Source organism: Canis lupus, chromosome 12 (assembly GCF_011100685.1).
Source record: "Canis lupus familiaris isolate Mischka breed German Shepherd chromosome 12, alternate assembly UU_Cfam_GSD_1.0, whole genome shotgun sequence".
NCBI classification, from domain to species: Eukaryota; Metazoa; Chordata; class Mammalia; order Carnivora; family Canidae; genus Canis; species Canis lupus.
This window is the reverse complement of record NC_049233.1, coordinates 19,737,723-19,762,820: the sequence shown is the minus strand read 5'-3', so window position 1 is coordinate 19,762,820 and position 25,098 is coordinate 19,737,723. Positions and strand designations below refer to the sequence as shown.

Here is a 25,098-nt window from a genome sequence, read left to right as displayed (position 1 = left end):
GCAGTAACTCAATAAAATTAATATTTAATAAGTGGATATAGCTTTAAAAATTACGGACTCCCCCAAATTTTCCTCTCATGTTTTTACTGCCCATTTCTCTGTTAGGACATGTTTGTGAGGAGTTCATGCACTCAATTTTTGTTTATAAGACCCAAGATTAAAATACCATCCTGACTTTATTTCTAAAAATTTTAGGAACATGAAATACTTAAGAATGTTCTTTCATAATGTCTTTTGGGCTTTTGCTTCCTGAGGCTATCAGTTGACCAGATGATGTATTCCAACAGCTGATTCCTTCTTCACTCCATTCCTATCTCACCCCGATGGAATTAGCAGTTTGTCAACATTTGTAGTTGTTTTCCTTCCCTGGTGGTTTAGATGCATCTAGTTGTGATGGGGAGAATAAGAACTCAACCCTCAAAATTACCACGTGGGAATTATTATTATTATTATTATTATTAGTCATTAGTAGCAGTAGTAGTAGTAGTGTAGAGCACTCTATAAATATTTCAATTGTCCTAGACTTATTCAAATACCAATAAATCAAACCCTGATCTCTCTCTAGTTAATTGTCTTGTACTGAGTGTGGGAGAAATTAAGAGTTTATAAGGTGTTGTAGTTTGGCCAACCAGTCCCTCCAACTTTATAGGATGTACATAAAATAGTTAAGACACATGCATGTATTTGAAATTATTTTTCAAAGACTAAAGAATGGAGAAGTAAGTAAGAACTATTTGCGGGTACCAGGTGAAACTCCCTACCCCCTTCCTGAGGGGTCTTTTTCTGGACAAATTACCCCCCCCCCCGCTTTTTTGCTTTAGCTCTCACATCAATAAAACAGACATAATGGTATTTATCTCAAAAGGTCACCTGGTATATACTGAGTACTTAATAAATGTCTTTAAAAAGTCTCTATTTTACAGCTGTGATTTACAAAACAACATGTGAACATACTGCTAATTGAATAAAATACTATAGATTTTATGTATCTGAGAAACAAATGCCTGGCAAGGGAATTAAGTGAGCTCAAATGTAACTTAATCCAATTCTTGAAAAATAAGGAATACTTTCCAAGGGTCACATGACATTGTACCAATCTAGCAAAACCTCCCAGCTAATCATAGAATGTAGAGTTATTCAGGACAGTTTTTGATTCATTTTGCTCCAGCACCTTCTACGTCTTTCTTCCTACTTCTGGAACAGAAAAGGTTAATGTTCTTGTTGATCACCTTGATTCTTAGATGTTGCTTAACATCCTCTCCTGTAGTGCTTGCGTTCAGTTTTTACCTATGTAACTGCTCTTAATGTGTCAGTGTTCAAAGTATGAGGCACCCCCTGCCTCTGTGAATGCAAAAGTAAAGAAGAGTTCAAATGGAAATTTTGGCCTAGCTTTTCCTTTAATAATCGCCTAACTCTCTTTCCTAGGGATAAAGGCATAGCATCACTAATGGTATCTATTCAGACTTAAAAAAGAAAGTCATACAGGGAAATTCCAAGAAGTATCTCCTTTCTTGTCACCAGAGGTTACAGAAGTAAAGTAGAAAAAGCTCTAAAAATCATAATGGACCCCAGATTGAGGAATATCTACAACACCACATAGTTGTTAAATTTCATGAATAATAAAGGGGCACAGTAGCAAGCCAGTAAATGTTTAGCAACTAACTTTCTAGAATAAAAAGCCCTGATTTGTAGCATTTGCCCAATTCCATGGTGAAAATACTCATAGGACCTATTCATGGCTACCATCATGCTGTCACTGAACATGTTGGGAAGAGAGACTGACAATGAGCTCCTGAGTAGGGGTCAGTCAGCTCTACCATGGCACTAGAAGTGTGTGTGTGTGTGTGTGTGTGTGTGTGTAAAAGGGATGACAAGTTTCTTAGTCTAACTCCCTACCTGATGTATAAAATTGTTTTTCAGTATCCCTGACAAGTAGTTGTTTACTTTTTGGGGGCATAGCTCCAATGGTAACATTCACATGTTCTGGCTGATTCAACAAATCAAGAGAAGAGATGCAATAGTGTATGAAGGGTTTTCTTAGGTAGGATAATAGGCATCTATTGCTTTTCTTCATGAACTAAGATATAATAAGCAAGCAGTGTTGTCCTAAGTGTGCTGCCAAACCTATAGATGCTACATTTGAGGAGGTGCTAGGTTGATTCCAGGACTTCTCTATAACAAATTATTATTGCTTTAGCAGACTCTGAAAAGATAAACAGAAATAGATACTTGCCTAGTCACAAGGAGTGATGTTGGGTGTGGCTATCAGAAACAAGGATTTTTAAATCACAGGGCTTCTTCTCTGCTTACTGGTTCTGTTTTGCATGTGAATTTAGGGATTTAAAAGTTTGAGGGAAACACTGAATGTCATAGCTTTCTTCCTCTTTTTACGTGTCTTGAAAGGAGAAATATATTTAAGTGTTCCTCAATCAATAAGGGTATATAATAGTTTTTATATTGATACATATAAAATAGTACTGGATGGTGGCAGATCAGAGGTAGGAGAATGGTTTTCTGACAAAGACTTGTTATGAGTACAAGGTATTTTTTTTTTTTTTTTGAGTACAAGGTATTTTAAAGGATGTTCAAGCAATGCTGTGCCACACACAAAAAAATTGTTGGCTGTGCTTAAAATTCCAATTTCACCTTCTTTGTGTAGTACAAAATGAGAGTGACAGCAGCAAGCCCTAATATTCAGGAGATGCAACATCATCTGAGGCTAGTTATTAGGATGTGTATGGCTTAGGAGATGTGTAATTATAAAGGGTTTATTTCACAATTGTTCTGAATTGAGAGCATTTAGAGCTCAATACAATGTTTGTCTTAATACACAGAGATATGGACCCTCAGGAAAAGTAAGCTAATGGTAAACACAAACCAGGGAGTTAATATTTGTTCTCATTGGTATTGTTGATTGCCTGACAAATCCTTTGTGGGCAGTATACATTCAACAGTTCCACACTGTATATGGGCACTAAATTACATAACTGTTTACACAACTAGTATTTTAAATTGATAGTTAGGCTGGGAAATCTTATCAAGCGATAGTGCCGTTATTTTTAAAGGAAAATATCCCTTAATTAAAAACAAGCTTGGTTATTTAAAAAAAAAGAACAAAAATTAAGGCACCCCCTTGAACAGGAAAAGAAAAAGCTTGTAGTCCTTTTGTCTTTTTGATTATATATAGAGCTGTTGCTGATGCAGAGGTAAGGGTTAATATTTAAAATGGACTGGTTGCCTCCTGATTTCTTGCACATAAAGCCATGAGAAGTTCAGAGAGAGACTTCTTCCCCTAGTAATGAAGCTCTCTGCTGCTAATGGCCCATGCAGACTCCCTTGGCTCCTCCAAATTAGAAATACTTTTGTGCTCCTTTGCTTCATTAACAGTAAAGAGAGGGAGATTGGTGGCTATTTAGGGCACAGGGAAATTGGTGGCTATTTAGGGCAAGTGAAAATTGTAGTCATTATCGTTGGTAAATTCTCTTCATGGTGTTCTTTGAGACTTGATGTTCTTTTGGTGCCTTTCAGAAGAGCCCACCATTGTCACTGCTGGCATTTGGCCTAGAAGGAGAGGAGATTATTTGACTTTGGGTTTTTGGCCTCCAGCGATGGTCAATACAAGGTGTCTCACTTACCTATCTATCTCCTGATGGATCTTTGATGTTTTGATTTTCTTTTCAGAATGCACCATTTCCACTACCAGCTATAGTAAAGATATATTTGATAACTTCCTTCTCTACTTGGATTGTATTACACAAAGGTGCTGCACATTTAGTACTGGTAAAATTGCATCCCAACTAAACCTTAGTTGAAATGGTTGGGATGGCTTGATAGGATCAGGGCAATGCATGAGGAAGAAAGAGGAAGATATAATTTAGGATCATGATGTGCTGTGGTGGGTCTCTGGTTGATCAGGTGCTTAGCATCAGATTGCTGGATGCTGCTTGGAAGGAAAAGGGCATCAAAAGGAAGGTGTAATAGTCCCAGAGACAGGTAGAACTGAATGACTCTTAGCATTTGGTGGTTTTACAATATTTGAAGAGGGGGTCATGTTTATAAGAGCTTTTAGAAACCTGGGACTATGGTCTGGAAAAATGGCTCCTTCAATAATTGAAGTCACAATCAATAGAAACTGAACCCAGGAGAGATTGTACCCTAAAAAATGATTTATAAATGTGATACTGATAGAAATTTGAGAAATAATTATGTCTAGTTAGGATGACCAGGAGGACTCTTGGGGCCATGGGCCACACTGCTGAAATTAGGAACCATTTCTGAAACTATCTACCCAAATGATTGTATTGTAACATATTGAGGCAATATTTTCATAACACTCAAGATGGTATGCATGATATCTTAAGAAAAGAATGAGAAACATAGATTGCTAAGGCAAAGTAAGTGACAAAATATAGGTTAGAGGAACTAAATGTGAAGAGACGGATGGATTTGAACAAATAGAAATCTTCCTTTGGTCTATAATTTTTAAAAAATTGTAAAAGTGGTTTGAGAGCACTTGACTAGGGTAAAAGAAATAGTTTATCAGGAAACATTAGCACTTTAAAATTTTTATTCTTTTTACTCAGCATTTTTTAAAAGATTTTATTTGTTTATTCATGAGAGATACAGAAAGAGAGGCAGAGGCATAGGCAGAGAGAGAAGCAAGCCCTATGCAGGGAACTGGATGCAGGACTTGATCTGGGGACCCCAGGATCACTCCCTGAGCCAAAGGCAGATGTCCAACTGCTGAGACACATAGGCATCCCTTTCCTTAGCATTTTTTAAAACCAGTCTTACTAGTAGTGTAGATTGCTTATATATGTCCTATTTTCTGACCATTAAATATAAGTGTTTAAGTCTTCATGGCAAATATCCTATTGATATGGGGGTTGGCTGTATTAAGCTCTGATAGCTTATAATTAAGTTACTTGTTTCTTCAATTGTTAAGTTTATAAGAAATCTTCTTACCCTTGTGTGGGATTTCCAGGTAGTCTTCTCTGTTGGGGAGAAACATCACCGAGTATTGGTTTGGAGTGTACTGGTCCATTTTAACACTCACTCATTCATTCAACAAATATTTATCAAATACTGACTATGTGAAAGGAAGCCTTATTTCTTACTGTGAATTATTAAATGGGAATTCTGATTTATCTATTAGTCTCTCCTGGATTTAGTTCTTGTGATTCATTTTCCAGGATCCATATATTTCTGTGAAAACTGAAAGGTTATATTTTCAGAATCTGAAATACTCAGAATCATTCTCTGAACTAAAACGAATCCCACGTTACACACTGATCATGACACCTACTGTAGCCAACCTATCGACCACTTTGGTATTTCTTGGTTCCAACTTTATCTCCTCTTAACACATTTGTGTTACCTTTATTTCTCAGAAGACTATTTTTAAAATGTATTAGTTGGGCCAAACTGTGCTGGATCATCTCCTGGGACCCTGGGATGTGTGGTTCCAAGCTCTATCAGAGAAAGTCTTCCACCCCGAGCTTTCTAAAGCTTCCTGCATCAGGAAATCTAGGGAAAGAGTAGTCATGGTTATTATTATTATTTTTTGCTTGTTTTTTGTTTTAATTTCCTAATGCTCTGAACATTTTTCATCCCTTTCATTCTATTAGTTAATGAATGAAAGAAGCACATGCATTCTTACAATAAGTATGTATCAAATACTGCATTGCCAGGGCCACAGCTTTGTACCATGAAGAGTTTTAAGTGTGTTTTTAAATAAACTGCTAAACATTAAAACAAATAGTACAGAATGGCAAATCTGGCACATCTTAAGGTCTATTCCCTTTAAAAAAAAAAAAAAAAAGATTTACTTATTTATTTGAGAAGAGAGCACCTGAGTGAGTAGAGGGAGGAGTAGAGGGAAAGAATCTTCAAGGGCACTCCCCGCTGAGCATGGATCCCAATGTGGGGCTCCATCTCAGGACCCTGAGATCATGACCTGAGCCAAAACCAAGAGACAGACACTTAACCTACTGAGCCACTGAGGCACCCCCTGAGGTTAGTTCTTAAATGAGCTGTGGGTAGATGTGACTGGGCTTAGTGATTAGTGGGTTACTGAATACATAGATTATCTCTAAGTTTCACAGTCTTTCATATATGAAAAATACATACTATCTGCCTTCATTTGTTGAAAAAGGAAAGGAAAGCTTAAAGAGGGCCAGTAATTTGCCCAAATTCATCCACCTCATGTACATAGATAAAGATTTCCAGTTTATGGCCATCTAACCATTGTGCCTAAGCATTTCAGACTAAAAACAGTTTCTTTTTATAAAATCCACTGGATTGTAAATTGGCTTTGGATATGGTCATGCCACACCTCACTTTGAAAACCCAACATCCTCCTTCGTCTCATTTCCCTCTACTCTGAGAATTTAATTATCTGCCTGCAGCAAAATGCCACAGTTAAAGATTCTCATGAAAACCAAACCAAATGGGGAAGGACAGTCATAATGTGTATTGATTTTTTTTTTTTTTTTTACATTTGCCTTTTATTTTCTGTCCACTTTGACTTTCTTTTAGGGTCTTAGCATGTGGCTAAATCTGTTATGTTCTAGTGAAGTTTTAAAAATCACTCTGGAGTGGGCTGTGTAATTTGTAGAAAGTAATAAATTTCTAGTGCTGCCTTGTGACATTCTAATAATACTTTTGCCATGCTCTGCCTCAATTTCCTCATTTGCTAAAATGCACTTGTAGAAATGCTTTCTAAAACTTAGGAAATTGGCACCAGCTGCTCTAGAGAGAGTTCATCCAGCAGTCCTACCTTGATATAACAAACATGAGTTGAGTACCCATTGTGTGCAGACCCTGTGCCAGGGTGGAGGACACCAAATGGACAAAATATCTCTAACTTAAAGATCTCACAGTCTATGTTAACCAACAAAAAAACTGACACTAGGTGCGGTGGTAGGACTGAGCCCTGGGCTTTATGCAAGCCCATGGGAGAGGAGCCAGGTTACTTTTTCATTCTAGGGAAGGCTACGGCAGCCATTTCTGCCCGGCAGTTGGAGGTGGACTTCTGAGAGTCTAGGCACATTAGTTTCTGGGTCTCCGTCATTGCTTCCTATGAGAGTATCTAATAACTATATATTTCCTGATGCTGATAAAATAGGTCCATGGCAAGATTCTGAACATGGATATTTCTTTATTAAAATAACAATATATAGTCCTGGCCCTTATGAACTTGTTATGGCATTTATTAGTGGTCTCAGATCTGAATGTTAACTACCTTCAACCCACCAGGCCAGTGGAAGGCACAAATGATCTGTGACATCTGGGGGCTGTTTTGACCCACACAGTGATTGCTAAAAGCTCCCTAGATGTACAGACAAGATGGCGCAAGAGCAAGAAATACATGGAAAGAATAAAAGATGAATTACCACTGATGGGAGAGGAGTGTATTAGAGCCAGAATGGACAAATAACTTACCACCCATTTTTTTTTCTTTTTAAATCACCCTAGAGCTAATGCTCCAAATGTTTCTTATGATTTAACCATAACCGACAGCAGAAATAAGACAACCACTGTCAATTATGTACGTGACACATTGTCTAACCTATATGGCTGGATGGCTCTGCTCTTGGATCAGGAGACTTACTCACTGCAATTTGAAACCCCTTGGATCAGCAGATCCCTGCAGGTAACCCCAGGAATTCTTTCACGGGTATGGTCTATTCTCCAGGGGTTCTTATCTTTCTACCCGTGAAATAGCAGTTTGCAGGAATTAGCATCTTCTGGTGCTGATAAAGAAAACTGCCACAGTGTTGTGACCTGATGAATGTAATCTGAATATAAGATGTGGTGGTTATTTTTTATTTTAATTTTTTTAACTTGAATATATTAGAATCTGTTTGAATCTTGTCTTGAGTAACAGAATGGTTCTGCCTGAAATTTTAACTTTATTTATACAATGAGAAATACCTTCTAAGCATTCTATGGAATTATATTATTAGATAAGGGATTAAGAACCAATTTACCCCTCAGGGAAGTGTTTGTAGCCAGAGAAAAACGTCTTAACAAAGCATTTTTACATTGCATACTGCCACCTTGTGGTCAAAGATTAACTTGCAAATAAAGGTCTGGACGTTCATTGGGGTTGGCTAAAGTGTCAAATGGTTAGGGGCAGTGAAGATAGGAATAGCCATGTGGAAAGTGGGTGCATTTTCTGGAAAAAAAAAAAAAAGACAATCCAGTGGATTTCTTCAAACTTCACCTCTTTCTTTTAACACATTCCTTTCTTCCTTCACATTCTCCTTAAAGTCATGAGAGCAGGTCTTGGGTGTGGTATAGTTCGAGGCAGAGAATCTCCTTTGATCTTCTCACCACCCTTCTCAGAAAAGAGAGCTCTTTCCTTTCCTTGAGGTTCCCATGAGAACGTTTTGGGGAATTTTCATAAGGTGACGGCAGCAGAATGTTGACTGCAGAGGTGGATACTCTTCTGTCTTTCCTGGCTCAGTACTCCCCTGCTTTGTGGTGTGGGGCAAGTTACTGACCCCCTGTCTGCCTCAGCTTCCTCATATGTAAAATGGAGGCAGTAGTACTGACAATGACAAGGAGTCTTTGAAGGATTGAATGCTTTGGTATGAATAGAACCTGAGCATGTAACAAATGCAACAATAGTGCTAGCTGTTGGTGTTATAAAAGAACGGGCCTCCTATCATTGCCTGCCTTTTTAAGTTATGGGAAAAACTGGAAAAGAATTCTAAATCTGGCTCTGTCTTGGCTAGCTGTTCAACCTGGGACAAGTCAGCTTACTTGTCTAGGTTTTCTCCTCTGTTAATTGAAGTTGTTAAGAGACACTCAATGGCATCTTTCAATCCTCATGTTCCATGATCTTGTAGCTCTGGTTAAGAATTTATTATGGAATGGATTTAAGTAAGCCCATTTCCTGCAAGGAGAGTAGTCTAAGTGTGAACTGCTGTATTTCTAAAGTACTCCATCTGTGTTCTTTGTAGCTCTTGGAAAGCCTTCCTTACTAAATGAGCATTATTGTATTGTTCTCTCACTTCAAGTACTCAGCCACATTTGGCAGCTTTGCTCCTGGAAACTACCTCCTGCTGGTGCACACAGTCCTATGGCCTTACCCTGACATCCTCGTAAGGTGTGGGAGTCAGGAGGGACGGTCCCTTCCATCTCTGCCATTACCTGGTCAGGACCAAGGTTGCGACTGGTTCTTCAATACCCAGTTGAGGCAACTCATCTACCTTGGTAAGTATAATTGGATGAGCATTTTGAGGGCACATTGTTGGAAACTACCATTCACTCTTGAATTCCAAACATTTGTGTTATGAAGCTATGAGGAACTGGAAGGGGGAGTTGTATGTTACAGTTAAATGGTTGGACTCTGAAATCAGACTGCCTGGGCAGTTGTCCTGACTTCCTCATCCATCTCCCTTGTGCTTCAGTGTCAATTGAGCCTGACCTATACTTGAGCCCTGGGACTATTACATTTTAATAGCACTACGGTGGAGAGTATGGTAATTCCCTGGTATTGTTCAGTCTTTGCCAAATGGATTGTTGTATATTTTATCTGCACTGAATTGTACCATTTGAATTTTATTTCTGATTTGATCAACCATAAATGTAACCTAAAACTATAAAGACTCAGGATGAACAGAGATCCCTGAGAATCCTTTTTGTTATTAGAGCTGAATGCAGCCATTAAGTAAGAATAAATAGGTATCATTAACTTTAAGTATGACTGTTCACTTGATATATATTCTATAACAAAATTTTAATTGCAAATGGTTCTCCTTCTATTACTTAGCATGCTTGTGAAGAGCCTGTCTTGTCCATTGGTCAGATTTTGTTCATGAACTGCAAACTAATGTTTTTAAAAGATTTTATTTATTTATTCATGAGAGACACACAGAGATAGGCAGAGATATAGGCAGAAGGAGAAGTAGGCTTCTTTCAGGGAACCTGATGCAGGACTCGATCCCAGTACCCCAGGATCATTCCCTGAGCCAAAGGCAGATGCTCAACCACTGAGCCACCCAGGTGCCCCCAACTGCAAACTAATTTAAATGACCCCATAAGCCAAACATGGTAAAGGAACATTTGTGGCATAAAGGGGAAAAAAAAAATCAAGTCATGCAACTACATGTTTTCTTCCCCTTTGTTATCATTATTTATTGAGTTAATGGCAAGTTATACTCTTAGACTATTTATACACATACATGGTATAAATGCAAATCTGCCTAAGTATAAATATTTATATATTCATATTTGTAAATATGAATATTGTATATATTTGTATATCTGTATGTCTATATGAGCAGATATATGATACGGAGGCATTTTTCAGTCTAAGACATTTTTATTAGGTAGATAGCCCTTATTAATTTAAAACATTCTATTTATCAGAATACCTTAGTATCTCCACCTTTAGGTAATGAGTTGGAAAAGGAACAGGAAATCACAGAGGGTTGGTTGAATGTTTAATGAACATGGAGACCCTTGTTCCTTAAGAGGATTCTCAGTGCTCTGTGTACTGGCTTTTGTGGTCATTTGTGCCTTCTATATCCTGTGATTGGGGTAGGTAGGTGGCTAGAGCCACTTTGGTTCTCATTTCTGGGCTGGTACAGTGAGGATATGAGGATTCAGGGGGAACCCAAGCTTGTACTGCTCCTCGATGGTGGTGTCCTGTGCAGCTATGTTGAATTGGGTAGATTCGGTTATATTTTGGACATTCTCTGTGTCAAGTTTACAACATTGTTAGGAAGGCTGATGATGCCATAATGGCAGTGAGGTAGTTGAAGCTGGTATCCCAAGACCCCAAGCAATAGAGTTCTAGCTCTGTGCTGTGTGTTTTACATATTGATTTGTTCGTTACTTTCACTTAATTGTTTTTTGGGACCATGTGACTTTATAGGTCTGCGACTGGGAGAATTTACATAAAATACGTTTAGTCTAAGAAGAAAACAAAAGTCAAGACCTCACAGTCAGTGTGGACATATTCCTGAGATTAAAAAAAAAAAAAATGTGGGGAGAGCTGTATATACAGAAGTTCCATTTTATCTATTGTAGGGAAACTGCTTGACCTCTTTCAGGTCCATTGAATTTCCTGCCAGACTTTCAGGGGTGGGGATGAAGAGACCCTGTTCCTATTCCTGGCTGGCTTTTCGTTCAGAGTGCCGCTTCACTGACAATTGGCTGTGTTTCATTAATTTGTTGACCACTTCTAAGTGGACCATCTTTTTTGTATTTTTTGTTTCCAACCTTACCACATCCCCCAGGATAGGAAGTTTCAAACAAAATCACAATTATCTCTGTTTCCTCCATTTGGCTACTTTGTGTGTGATTGAAGATACCTGACTAATCTTAGACCCAGCCCAGAAGGGAAAAAATCAGAACCCAGGCATTCTAGCTCCTGGCTCTGGATCTCCCCACTAGAGTGTGCTGCCCACTAAATAATCATTGATCACTGCCCAAATAGGGTAGGGGGTGCTAGGCAGGATTGTGGGAGAAAACTTCTCACTGATCCCCAGTGACAAAGAAAAACAATCCTGTACGTAATGTTTTGAGAGTATTGCTCTTCTCTACCAAGGCAAGTTTTGTCTTTCTTTAGCAAATGTCTTTTATGGTATGCAGGTTCTTTGGAAAGCTCATGGCCAGAGATTAGGGTTTAGGATTTTAATCAGTGGCTGGCTGGCTGTTCCACTTGGGGCATGGAATTAAAAATGCTCCATGACTCAATGGCTTCACCTATACGATGAGGTTAAGAATACCTACTTATCTCTTGGAATTGTGGTACAAAATGCCCAAATATCTTCAAATGTGATTAGTATACCCTGTTACTTTACCACAGGTTTTCTCAGTAGATTATTTCTCTGGATTTTTTTTTTTTCTTTTTTCCCCAGAAGATTAACAATGTCATATGCCTTGAACTTAGCATACACGTTGTAACCTTTCCGAAAGGGTCTCATTCTATTTTCCTTGACTAGATTTTGTAAGATAACTGAGATTCACGATAATATGACATATTGATATATTGTTTCTGTGATTGAAATTTAATACCACTTAAGCAATTGTTACCCACAGAATAAGATAACCTCGCTCATTTAAAAATATCTTTTAAGGAGATTGGTTCGGGTTGCCTTTCTAAAGCCCCTGGGAATTTTGCCTTAAGAAGCCACTTGCCTACCAGACCATAGTAGAGCACTGGTGCGCTACAGTTGGTGTGAGGACCCAGGAGGAGCAGTGTTTGATGGGAGAAGTGATTCCGAATGGCAGCTCCGAACTGTAACTTCTATGCCACGCTTGGGAATGGGTGAGACTGCAGGACAAGTGTTCTTTTACATTTTCAGAATCCCAGGAAGCCCATTTTTCCGTTTATGCGATTTGATTAAGTGGCAGCTCTTGTCTCTGCCTTACAGAGCCAGTTCCCCACTGCCTCTTTCCCCGCTGTTTTTTCTTTTTTTTCCCAGGGATGTTTCAGTTCATGGTTAACTATTTTTATTTCTTAGTTACATTAACGCTATGAAATAATTAGTCAGCTAATTAATCTGGTTTACAAGCTTTGTAGGATTCTTCAGCTGCCAGTCAGGCCCCGGCCTGAGGCCTACATCTCGTCTCAGCTCTCTTGCCCATGTGATTCGCGTTGCCATGGCTACTGGCTACATCTGCTGACACCCCACTCTCTATTTATTGCTTAATTAAGAATTTCACGCTCAGCCCTTATCTGCCTCTAAGAACAAGCGCACACTGTTAAGAAATTCCAAATTTAGGCCCAGGCACAAGGAAAGCCTTTCTTGCAGGCTTGGCTGGATGGAGCCTCTCTAACGATCTTCTCGGCATCCCAGCCGCCACCCTTCAATCAAAAATCATTAAATGGGGCAGAGATAATGAGCATGTAGCATATCAAAAGAAGGATGTTTGCTTGGTCCAAAGGAGGAAAAGCTGCTAGGCCCCATGCTCAGCTCCACTTCAAAGGGAGATGAGACCCCCTCATCACTGGGGCCTGATAAAGCCTCATTTGTTCTGGGCTTGACTTATGAAAAAGGTCTGGTGTGTCAGGGTCCCGTCTCACAGACGCAGGATCCCCCCTCAACCTTTCGCCTCCACCTCCACCGGCCCCCTCCCTGGCCTTCCGCACACTCGTGTGTCAGCACTTAGACAGCTGGGTCCCTCCCCCAAAGCATCAGGCGGAGCGTATAATCACTGACTCTCCACTCACAATGGCCACTTGTAGGGGGGTGGCCAGGAGGAGGTCTTCATCACAATAGGAACACAATTATTGCAGCTGCCAGGGAGGGCTATGCTTCTTCCTGTAGGAATATAATAGGACTTGCCCAAAACAGGAGGAGAAGGTTGGGGGTGGAGGGGGGTTGGTAGGGGTGGAGGAGACAATCTTGAGTTGATTATTCATATTCTGACTCTTGGAAGCCCGATGCGGAGCCAGTGGGGTTCCAGCAGCTGCTCGTGCACAGTCCCCTCCTAATAATTGTACATTCTGTCAGGGGTCAACTTACTTTTGACCCTGTCCTTTTCTATCGGGAAAAGGCTCTTTAGGGCAAACTGTTGGGTTGTGGCAGAGAGCATCAAACACCCCCAGCCCCTTCCCCTCGCTTTCTGCCTCGGCCAACCAGCAGCCGGTGATAAATTCCTGTCAGATGCTGAGCCATTCAGAGCGGCCCTGCCGGGCTCGCACAGCCACACTGCGCCGGATGTCATGTGGGGCTCCTGTGGGGCGGCAGCTGAGCGCCCGGCCCCTGCCTACCACCCTCTTCGGACCTGACTGGAGAGAAAAAAGAAGCCACGTCCAGCCAGGCTGGCCAGGGCCTGTCTCCGAAAGGGCCCCTAGCCGAGCTAAAGGCAGGCTGCTTGGCAAGAAGCCGGGGCCATGTTCGATGAGGGCAAGGGGGCTGTGGATAGACAGACAGATGGACTTCGTTGTCCGCAGCCGTCTCCCTGAAGAAGTCGAGGCGCATCACACAGAAGGCTCAGAAGAGATGCTGTCAACCCGGGAGGTCCTGAGAATCGCAGAGTTGGCGGCCAGGAGGTGGTGGGCACTGCCTGGGTTTCTCTTGTCTCCCAAGTGCCCAGGGCACAGGGACGGAGCAGGCCGCGGCTACATCCGTCCGTCTGGTGTCCGGCGGGGCCAGAAGACCCTGTCAGCTCCTGGGGAAGGAGCTCTGCTGGCACATGTGGGGAGAGAGGCCTCGGCCGGCCGCCCCGAGCATCTGGGGAGGGGTTTATAAGCAGAGCAGAATCATACTCCTTCGAAACTTTGCTGCCATCCCCATGCTGAGGCCCTCGAAGGCAATCCATAGCACTCTAGTTAATAAATTAATTTACATTCTCAAGGAAAACTCATTCCCCTGAAGATCTCCAAGGATTTTTGCCAGTAATATAGAGGATTGACTTTGGGGAACTGCACTAACCTTTATGGCAAAAATACAGAGAATGGAAGAGGAGCTGGCCATGGGAAAAGGAGTTTTGCCTCTTGGTTGCAAGCGACTTCTCTCCCAAAAGGAAAAGGAAGGAAAAAAAAAAAAAAAAAAAAAAAAGGAGAAAAGGAAGGAAAGAAGGAAGGAAAACTTAGAAGTCAGAATCAAATATTTTTTCCAGGCATCAGATTAAGGAGCTAATGCTTAGTGATGCTGATGGCTGGCTCTAGTTCACATAGAGCATAGGTGGTGTAACCAGTATTCAAACTCAGCCTTTCTGACCCTAGGTCAGTGCTTTTTCCAGTACACTGGTGTTTTGGTTTTTTTAATCCAAACTTATATATATTCTTATAAACCAGTTCTTCTTCCTTCTACTTAAAGGAAAAACTTGGGCCTTTTGAGGACTTTATGCTTCCTAAACTTTAGATATTTGAAATCCAGCTTCACTCTTTGTCACATCCTATACCTCTTGTACTATTATTTACCTTAGAGTTTTCTTAAATCAATACCCATGCTGTCTTTTTTAAAAAACCTAACCTATTTTTAAGTAATAATATTCATAAAATCATGGGTTTAATGCCCTAGTTGTTTTCTCTAAAATATATTAGCATCCATAGCTATTAAAATAAAACATTAGGGATCCCTGGGTGGCGCAGCGGTTTAGCGCCTGCCTTTGGCCCAGGGCGCGATCCTGGAGACCCGGGATCGAATCCCACGTCGGGCTCCCGGTGCATGGAGCCTGCTTCTCCCTCTGCCTGTGTCTCTGCCTCTCTCTCTCTCTCTGTGTGTGTGACTATCATAAATAAATAAAAATTTAAAAAAAAATAAAATAAAATAAAACATTAATGCCACTAAAATCATCACCTCAGATTTTATATTTTGGGAATATAATACAGTCTGCAAGTTTTGGGTATAACTGATGGAAAGTAAAAAGTGTGAGCCCAGGGATTTCTTTTTTATCTGGGTCTCTTTTCTCACTTGCTAAGAACACCTGCTCCTGAGAACAAGCCACGTTTTTGAGAGAAATTGTAAAATTCCTCAATTTGGAGCTTTTTAAATATGCCTCATGGGCAAACAGCTGGAATGTTTGTTCCCAGGCTGCTCTGTTGGAAGTTCTGGTTCTGTAGATCTGCATGGGGCCCAGGACATCACATATGCCCCATGCAAGTGTAGCAAACATCTCTGAGTCAGAATAGCAATAGTTATTGTTTTCTGAGTTAATTAAGAAGATTTGATTGATGTCTTAGGACTGTAGTTAATGTACATATATCTGTCAGTGTCTTGCATAAGTTCTTTTACTATTACACCTAAAAAAATTTATACCCTTCCATGAATGAATATTACTAGGGCTAATGGAAGACTCAAAGGTGATTGTAGGATTTTCATGTAATGTTTCTGTGAAGGACTTGGAAAGATCCTGTGTTATGAGGGACAGAGTGGCTCTGTGGCTGCCCCTGTGCAGCCGGAATCAGACAGAAGTATGTTCCTGTGAATCAAGCATTAGCTGCCCAGGGACCAGCTGGCAAGTAATTCTCAAAGGTTAAGTGAAAAAGGCTAATTTCTGGGGAATGAGGTCAAGTTCACTTAACAGGGAGGGAGAACAGAGCAGGAGTGTATGGGTGTGAGAGAAAAAGAGGTGGAAGTGGAAGATAGGGCAAAGCTAAACTGCAATGCAGAGAGGGGACCACACCCAACATCTGGCTCCTGAAGACAGAGCTGGAGCCTGGGTCCAACATAGACAGAGACCGAGAAAGAAGGCATGAGTCAGGGAGAGAAAGGGTGAAACCCGCAGACACAGATGCCATCGCTGTTTTAAATTCTCTTCATGAGTGGTCAATTGCTGACTCATACTATGTAAATATGAATTCAATGAGAGGTCCAAATATGTGTTAAACCTCAATGGTGAAGTGCAAATGGGAATATGGATGAAGAATTAAATAGGAAAGGAGCAAAGGCCCACTAAGATGCCACTTACTTTTTCCCTTTTCCTTAATTCTCCCTTCAAAATTACAAGAGAAAATGGGACCTACTCAAGGAGAGAATTAATTTTTCTCTTCCCTTAGTGCCCTAGTGAAGACAAAACCTGCTGGAAACAATACACAATGGTGGAAGACACTAGTATATTTGGCTGAGTAACTCTTTCCTCTTTCTTGGCATATTTCTCACTTTCTTCTGGATCTCTGCATTTATAGCAACCTTACATCATATAGCACTCATCGGAATAATTTGACTAAAATTGACCTAAAGACTTCTTTTCTTTTTGAGGACTAACCAGATAGTCTTACAACCTGGGAAGGATCAACTGCAATGAGGCTCCGTTTATAAACAAAGTAGATTAACCACTCTCATATTACAAATATAAACTCAGAAATCATAAGCACTGAGAAGACATATGCATAATATCACACTCGTGTAAGGCTTTTAAACTCTTCCTGAGTCAATACTTTTATTCTCAAATGATTTTAATCCCTCTTTGTATTTATCCAAATTGGAAACAACGCTTAACATTTACACTGTCTTTTATAGAGTCGAAGCACTTAGCAAACTAGCAGATCTGGTTAAGTTGCTTACAATTCTGAATACTATGGCTCATCATGATTAGGTGCAGCTGTAAAAAGAGTAGAAGCATATTTCTTGGCTTTGGTTAACTGGATGCTACAATAACGAGCTTGCCATGATAACAGTATAGGTAATGACTAGCATTTATATGCCAAGCACTGTGCTAAGCATGTTATATAGGGATTATCCCATCTTTTCTTCCAGATAACGCTAAAGGGTGGATAGGATGACTATCTCCATTTTTCATGGGAAGGAAGTTTCAGAAATGATAGAGAACTTATTAGTTGCTCACATCAAGGAACTGGAAGACCCAGTATTCAAACTCAGGCTGTTGGACTTCAATCAGCACCCAAACTCCTCCCAGTGACTGACTATGGCTCCATTCCCAGGGTGTGGAAATGGTATTTGGGAAGAATAGCCAGCCCTCTGACCCACACTCACATTTCAGAACCAGTCTGCAGGGGGCCATGTACATGTGGTGGTGAAGGAAATCAGACTTTCTCAGTCTTTCCTACTTTTGGTAACTTTTCTCCATTTCTTTGGATACTGAAACTACTCCTTTTCTCAGAGTGAATGGTATTCTCACATTCGCTTTAATAAAATGAGTGATAGCTTTTAACATATATTTTGGGGAAGAGGGTCCCCAGGAGGTGGGAAACATTTGTGCATGTGTAGAGGCTGGAAAAAACAACAACAATAACAACACAGTGGTCATGCAGTTCAGAAGCCATCAGTGTAGAGCTGCAGCTATGATAGCACAGTCACCAGGAAGCCTTGAGTTACAAAGAACAGAGCCTGGGTTAAGTTAGTTCCTGAATGGAAGGACAAGTGGAACAGTCTATATGGGAGTTGGCTATGGTGGGGGTTAGCCTTTTCAGTCTTTGGGTTAATTATCACCATGACAGTTACAATGCATGATGCAATATAAAATGACTGCAGTAGTTTTGAAAAAAGATTTTGTCATGTGCAACTTTACTTTTTTCCTTTCTTTATTTCAGTGGCTCTGTCTTAAGGAAGAGGCACAGGTGTTATGAAATCTACAATTACTTGGAAGCTGCTTTTAACAAGGATGATTTATATAAAACCTTTAAATGAACTAATAATCCTTTACAAATGATTCCTGGAATTTTTTCTAATTTGCCTTCTTCAGAGTTTTATTCTATTATAATATTTAAGTCCTTCTTCATATGGAAGAGTGCTCCTTTGTTACATTCTTTTTCATGTTTTTAGATATAATCTTGTCCATATTCTCTTTTGCTTTTCTTTATAATGGAGTCTATTCTATTATTTTGTCTTTTAGTTCCTTTAAAAGGGTTTTTCCTGTCTCTATTTGCTCAATTGGTTAAATTTGTCAGTTAAGTACTGGGTATTCAGAGTAGAGCCCTATAAATTTAGCATCTCCAGGTTAGTTCATAGTAAGTATCTACATGTCCAGCAATGTCTAGTGTCCTAAGGTACTTGAGAAAAGTTCCTCCCTCTAAGATTTAGAGACAGAGCTAATGACTGATGCAATCTGAAATTTACCACAGTTGATGCTTGATAAATATTTGCTAAATTGAGAGCAAGCTTGGGATAAATGTCACCAATATCAGTATGAGCACGAGTGGGTGAATTAGACATTATAGAAAAAAGAGAGATAAAACATGGGGCTGGTGGCATTATGTTTATTTATTTACTAAGAAAAGTGAGTGAAATATGCAACAGGCTAGAGAAACAATATAAACAAAACCTTGGAAGTAGTGATAAAGTAGAACACAGAGAGAACATGTTGGTCATTGTACCTGGTCTCAAAATATGTAGTATAAGGAGAAAGCCACTTTTTATAGTGGGAAAAATTTTAATGAGAGTAATTATCAGAGTAAGAATAGAGGGATTGGAAACATCTCATCATGGATCCCCTTGGGGATTATTATTATTATTTTTTGTAATCTGAAACTTTTGCTTTGTAATTAGAAAAAAATGATCCTTGGTCTAGTCCATCCTGTGATGAAGGAAAAAGTTTAGGGCTCCATGGAAAGGCAAATGGAGAGCATGGGTTTGACCAAGTCCTCAAGCTTTGGGCCCTCCAGTAGTGGGAGGTGTTGGCTCATGTGACATCTGATAAGGCAGAAAGGTAATTAACCAATAAAAGACAAGGTGTTACTGAAAAGTGGAGTTGGCGCACCTGATTACTAATTAATCAGGCGTGAGAGCACCTTGTAGATGCATTCACTATTTAATTATAGCAGCCTCTCTTGGCAAAGGAGCATATGTTCCCAGCTTAATCTACTGGTTTATACTGACATCAAATTGTCATTATCAGAAAGAATCAGGCCTTTTGATTATTTCCACTAATTTATTGAACACTTAAAATTAATGAACCCCAGGCCTTTTAAATGTGCTCAGTTGGTTTGGAAGATGGAGGAGAAAGAGGGGATGGAAAAAAGCCTTCATTAAAAGGATAATTTGTTTAGATAAAGGTAAAGCAAATACATTTCATGGGTGATCTGAACTCTATTGAAAAACACATGAATTCTAACAGCTAACCCTTCAAAATGATGGAGAGGAAAAAGGATATGAAGTGTGCCCTGCTGACCAACATTGGCCTCCAAAGAACATATGGCTAAAGAGTTTCCCCCCTAATTTATTTATGTGCCAATTCTCTTAGAGACCTCACTGCAGTTGAGTTTAATCAAATAAAAGCAATCAAAATCAAATGTTGGAAATCAATTGTTAGACTAACGAGGACTTCATTTTTTTATTTTGAAAATTTAGTTAGGTTGGGGGGAATTTAGCATAAAACCATCTTTATCACATAGGAATATCTTTTGTATTAAAATGTTCTTTGGGGATGCCTGGGTGGCTCAGCGGTTGAGCGTCTGCCTTCAGCTCAGGGTGTGATCCTGGAGTCTGGGATTGAGTCCCACATCGGGCTCCCTGCATGGAGCCTGCTTCTCTCTCTGCCTCTCTCTCTGTGTGTCTCGCATGAATAAATAAATAAAATCTTTTTTAAAAAATGCTCTTTGCATCACATCCAAGTTTTGGCTTTTTGTATTCAGTTTCAGGTGAAGGCCAAGTTCAAGTGACTCTCCAGGTGAAGGAAGGAGTTCCCCCAACTATTTCAGGTGAGTATTAACCCACTCACCAGATAGAAATGCCTGGTACCACAGAATGTCCTCCAATAATAGTTCCATAAATTGCTTCCATCAAATTGTTTATAACAGGTAGGTATCAGCCCTAATGCTGTCATGTCTAATGACTTGCTATTGTGCCACCCCAATAGCTGAAACGTGCGTCTGCATTTCACAGAAAGATGTAAGAAGGGTACATTTCAAAACATTGGAAAATAAGAATTAAAATGTGTAAATAAGCATATTTCATAAATTATGGGCCATATGTGCACACAGGAGTCCAGATCTGCAGATGGGCCATTAGGCCTCTACCAAATGGAAAGAAAAATTCAGGGTATCTCAAAACTTTAATTGTTCCCAGTAATTTCAGGACATCAGGGTAAACAAACCCTTCCCAAAAGTCATATGGTTCTGTGAAATCTCTCTAACTCATAAAAGCCAAATTCTCAAAGACTAAAAGACTCATACGCACCTTCTAATGTATTTCATTGTTTGTTTTTGTTTATCCTGAGCCAGTTTAACTATGCATTTGCATCAGGGACAAGTCTTTTCAAAGGCCAGGTTTTCCTTTGATTTTCAGTGGCATTTTTGTGATATGTCAGAGCAGAGCCCATGCTAACCAGAAAATCATCTAACTCTTCCATTTAAATTAATAAGTAAATGAAGTAAAGGCAGTAGAGTAAAACTCTGAACTAGATGGACTGGTGGCTAATGCCCCATACTTATTGGACTGGGAAGAATGTGGTTCTTTGTTTTCATAACTGTTTGTGGGTGACCATAGCATTTTGTTCTTTATGTTCCCTGTCCTTTATCCTTCCTTTCCTTTAGGTGGCTCACAACGCATTATTTATTGAGTGCCTCTTGTGCAAGATGTAGGAGGCTACAATGATGAGAAATAGTATTTGACTCCATGAGGTCTTATGGTCACATGGGGATCTCAAACAAATGACTAAATAATGAGTAAATCTCCGTTAAAATGACTGTTACCAAGAAAAGTATCTTGCAATTCTTTCCTCTCTGATAGTTCTGTGTTCAAATTTCCAACTGATTGGATCGGTCTTCATTTGTAGAGAACATATCTGTTGGGGGTAGTTCTCATGCCAAGCCCCTTTAGGGATACTGTTCCATTTGTGGGTGGTCATTCCTCATTCAACCAGCTATATAGTTAGGGTACCATGCCACTCAGTACTTAGTGGGAAGATTTTCGTATTAAGGACTCTTTGGAAGGAGACTGTCAGTGGCCAGACTCCAGGGCTTCTTAGGAGGGGTCGGTTTAACTGAAAGATGTTTCACTTGGCTAATCAATTACAACATGCTAAACAAATAGAAAGCTTCAACAAGTTATAGAATATTAATAAGTTATAGAACCTCACAGGCTATCCTATCCAATTGCCTCATTTTAAAAATAAGGGAATGGAAGCCTAGAGATTAAGTCGTTTAGTTAGTCACACCTATTCAGTGGTTGAACTTGGATGAGAGCTCAGGTTACCCAACTCAGTCCAGTGTGTGTTCTGCTATGCCAGATAAACTCTAAGCTGTTTAAAATATGTTTTTTTGGCATATATTAATTTATGACTTGATTAAAATTAATTGTATTTATTCAGTTTTCCTAGCCTACATAATTTAGAACAGAAAACAATCCTAAACACAGGGAGTTACAGAATTCATATATTACCATTTGTCAGGAAGAAATTTCAAATACTAATATGCTGCCAAGATATTCCCTGATTCCTATTGTGTGAGTAAATGTGTTAATGACAAAATTTAAATATGAGTGTCTATTTTGCTTAATGAAAAGTTCTATGGAAAACAGTAAAGGGGCACCTGGGTGGCTCAGTGGTTGAGCATTTGCCTTTGGCTTAGGTTGTGATCCTGGGGTCCTGGGATCAAGTCCCACATCGGGCTCCCTGCAGGGAACCTGCTTCTCCCTCTACCTATGTCTGTGCTTCTCTCTCTCTATGTCTCTCATGAATAAATAAATAAAGTCTTAAAAAAAAACAATAGAATTATTACAATATCAAAAATTCTTTGACAAAACAATGGAATGATTGATTAATGGAATTCTATCTATATGTTAACTCACTCAGAGATTCAATATGATCTATAATGCAGATGAGACTTTGCTTTAGAGTGTTCTGCTGCAGAGTCTCCTAGTTGACTCAATTGAAGATTTATTCTGAGTGTACAAGATTGTGCTGGACACTTATGGTTAAATCGTGGACAGGAGACTCCAGAACCAGCAGAAATTAGAGTACATATCAGCCAACGTTAAAGAGAGGCAGAGGAGGTGGTGTGATGCAAGTTGTTGAATGGATGCTTAGTGGGTCTGTGGTGAGGATTTATGCTAATTTGAGTCAAGATGATATCGATGTTTCAGAACACTCCAGTGCAAATCATTCATATTCCTCCAACACTGTGCCCTTACTGGTTTCCTCTCAATGTGTGCAATGCTGTTTAAAAAATGGGAGACAGGAAAATGGGAAAAACAACCCACTTCTAAATATTTATATTTAGAAATATAAAAATATTTCTAAAGAGCTTTTACCTCAAAAATGTTTTCTTTTCAGTAGGGGCTAACTGGAAACATGGTGCATAGTTGTATGGGACAATTGATCAGATAACTTATTTATTTATTTATTTATTTATTTATTTATTTATTTATTTAGTATTTATTCATGAGACACACACACACACACACACAGAGAGAGAGAGAGGGAGAGAGAGGCAAGGCAAAGACACAGGCAGAGGGAGAAGCAGGCTCCATGCAGGAAGCCCGATGTGGGACTCGATCCTGGGACTCTGGGATCATGCCCTGGGCCAAAGGCAGGCACTAAACTGCTGAGACACCCAGGGATCCCGTCTTCTTATATTTACCATCCTTCCCCCACAAATCGAAGTTTATTTCCTTTCCTCAGGTTTCTGAGAATCTGTCAGCCCTTCTCCTATTTAAAGTCAATTCATCCTTTTCAGCATCCTTTGAACTTTGTTCCATCAGTAAATGACTCTGTCTTGTGTAGTTAACCTCTATTTTACTGACTCCTTCTGATCAGTACCTGTCAGTTAAACCAAACAAAACAAAACCAAATTCCTGGTCAATGAGTCTTTCTCTAGTTGATATCTCTGCTGCAACTTCTCAAAAGACTAACCTCTTGGTGCAGAGCCATAAAATGCAGGGCAGATGAAGGTTTGAGGTGGAGAGGACAATATTTGGCTCAGATATCAAGTTGGAGACCCCCTTAAATTGTAGCTGTTGCTGAGTGACAGATTTGTAGAGGAAAGCAAGATGAGGCTTCTTCACAAGTGTTGGTCCTGACCAAAATTCATGGAATCGGGTTTAGAGATAAGACTCATTTATCTAAATATTGGAGAGACAGATCAAAGCCTGAGCATCTCAAATCCTAAAACTGTTCATTCCTCAGTGAGCTTTTGGGATGATCTGACCTTGTTTCTTCCCTTCCTCACCTCCTGTGCATTCCTCAGTCTACTGTAATCCACACTACTTACCACCTCGACCATTCTACTGGAGCCACTCTTACCTGGATCATCCATGCTCTGGTTCTTGAATTCAGTAGTCACTCCTTATTCACTCTCTTATCAGAACTGCTGTTGACAAGATCACTTTTGCCCTCTGGACATACTCTATCTCTTAGGCTTTCAAGACATTCCTCTCTCCTGGTTCTCCTTGAACATCTCTACTTCTTCTTGAACTCTTGTAAGCTTCTTGTTCTCTCCCCACCTTTCTATATTAAATAACCATATAGAAGCCTGATGTTAACTATAGAAATCTGATAATTTTGCAAGAGACTGAAATGTGTTAAATTCTCCATTATGTGTTCCCATCTGAAGGTAGAATGATCAAATTCATTCATAATAACAACTTAGAATAAAGATTAGCTTGTTCAATTAAAGACAGTTTTAGCCCTCTTATAAATGAGATTGAAGATGACAAAGTGAAGAATTTGTTTCCAACATCTAAGGTATAAAGAGTTTTTGAATCCTGGTATAGGGTTTTGAAGAGGCTAGTCATTGCCCTTTTGAAATATCACTGGAAATAAGGCACCAGAATATCTCTTTCTGGCCTTTGTGGTGCTTAGTGGCCACTTCAACAAAGCCCCCACCCCATCCCCACTTGAGTATTTAGAGTATACTGTTGGAAAGGAGGCAAAATTGGGAGGAAACTAGGTATTATAGTCTTAGTGTTTGTAAAATATTTATAAAGCCTCTTTCTGAGTGAAGCTTGTGCCAAGACCATGCCTGATTCCCATGATGTGGGGTTGATTGTGTGCTAATTAAATTGCCTAGGATTTCTACTTGACCACAATCTATATACTTCTCAGTTATCCCAGGGCTCTAAGGAGATCATGATTAGGAGGGAGTTGGGTTCTGGTAGACAAAGTAACTGGGTGTTCCCCAAAGTTCTGACCTCAGGCATTTTCTCTTTTCACATTGTAAGCCTCTGGAGCTATCACAACTCTTAGAGTTTCAAATGTGACCACCAAATCTGTTTCTTTGACTCCGAGCTCTCTCAGATTCCTCAGATTCATATCCAATCCCTTCTTGCTGTGTATCCCCACCTGGAGGTCTTTTCAAAGACACTCCAAATTCTTTATGGCCTAAACTGAATTCATCAATGTCTGTCTTAATGGACATCTCTGCCTATTCCACCTATGTTGGAAACTCAGAGGTCATCTTTAGCTCTTCCATCTTTGTTACCAATTGCACCTGGATCTCTGCTTATTTCTCCAGCCTTATCACTTGCCTCCTCCCAGCTCTGTGACTGAGCACTCCAAACTGCTTAGAGATCCTCCACTTAATCTCTTATTTCTTGCCATTACTCCTGATCATCCCTCTGTCTAGAGGGATGCAATTCTCACCACAATCCCCTTTACCTTTGTAGCTCCTAAGGCTTTTAAAATGCAGCTCAGAGGCTCCCTCTCCAGGAAGCCTCTCCTGGCAAGGTTTCACTTATTCTCTTTGTTGGGTACCATTAAAGAGAACTCCCTTCAGAGTTCTATCCTCCCAAT

General features: G+C 39.8%; 1 protein-coding gene across 1 annotated transcript in view; it reads left to right on the top strand.

Moving 5' to 3' along the window:
- Positions 1-25,098, top strand: part of PKHD1 (PKHD1 ciliary IPT domain containing fibrocystin/polyductin) — a 469,885-nt gene that overhangs the window by 237,469 nt on the left and 207,318 nt on the right. The window contains 3 exon segments of the mRNA XM_038554300.1: positions 7,477-7,654; positions 9,027-9,222; positions 20,003-20,068. Coding sequence (XP_038410228.1) covers positions 7,477-7,654; positions 9,027-9,222; positions 20,003-20,068 — 440 coding nt within the window.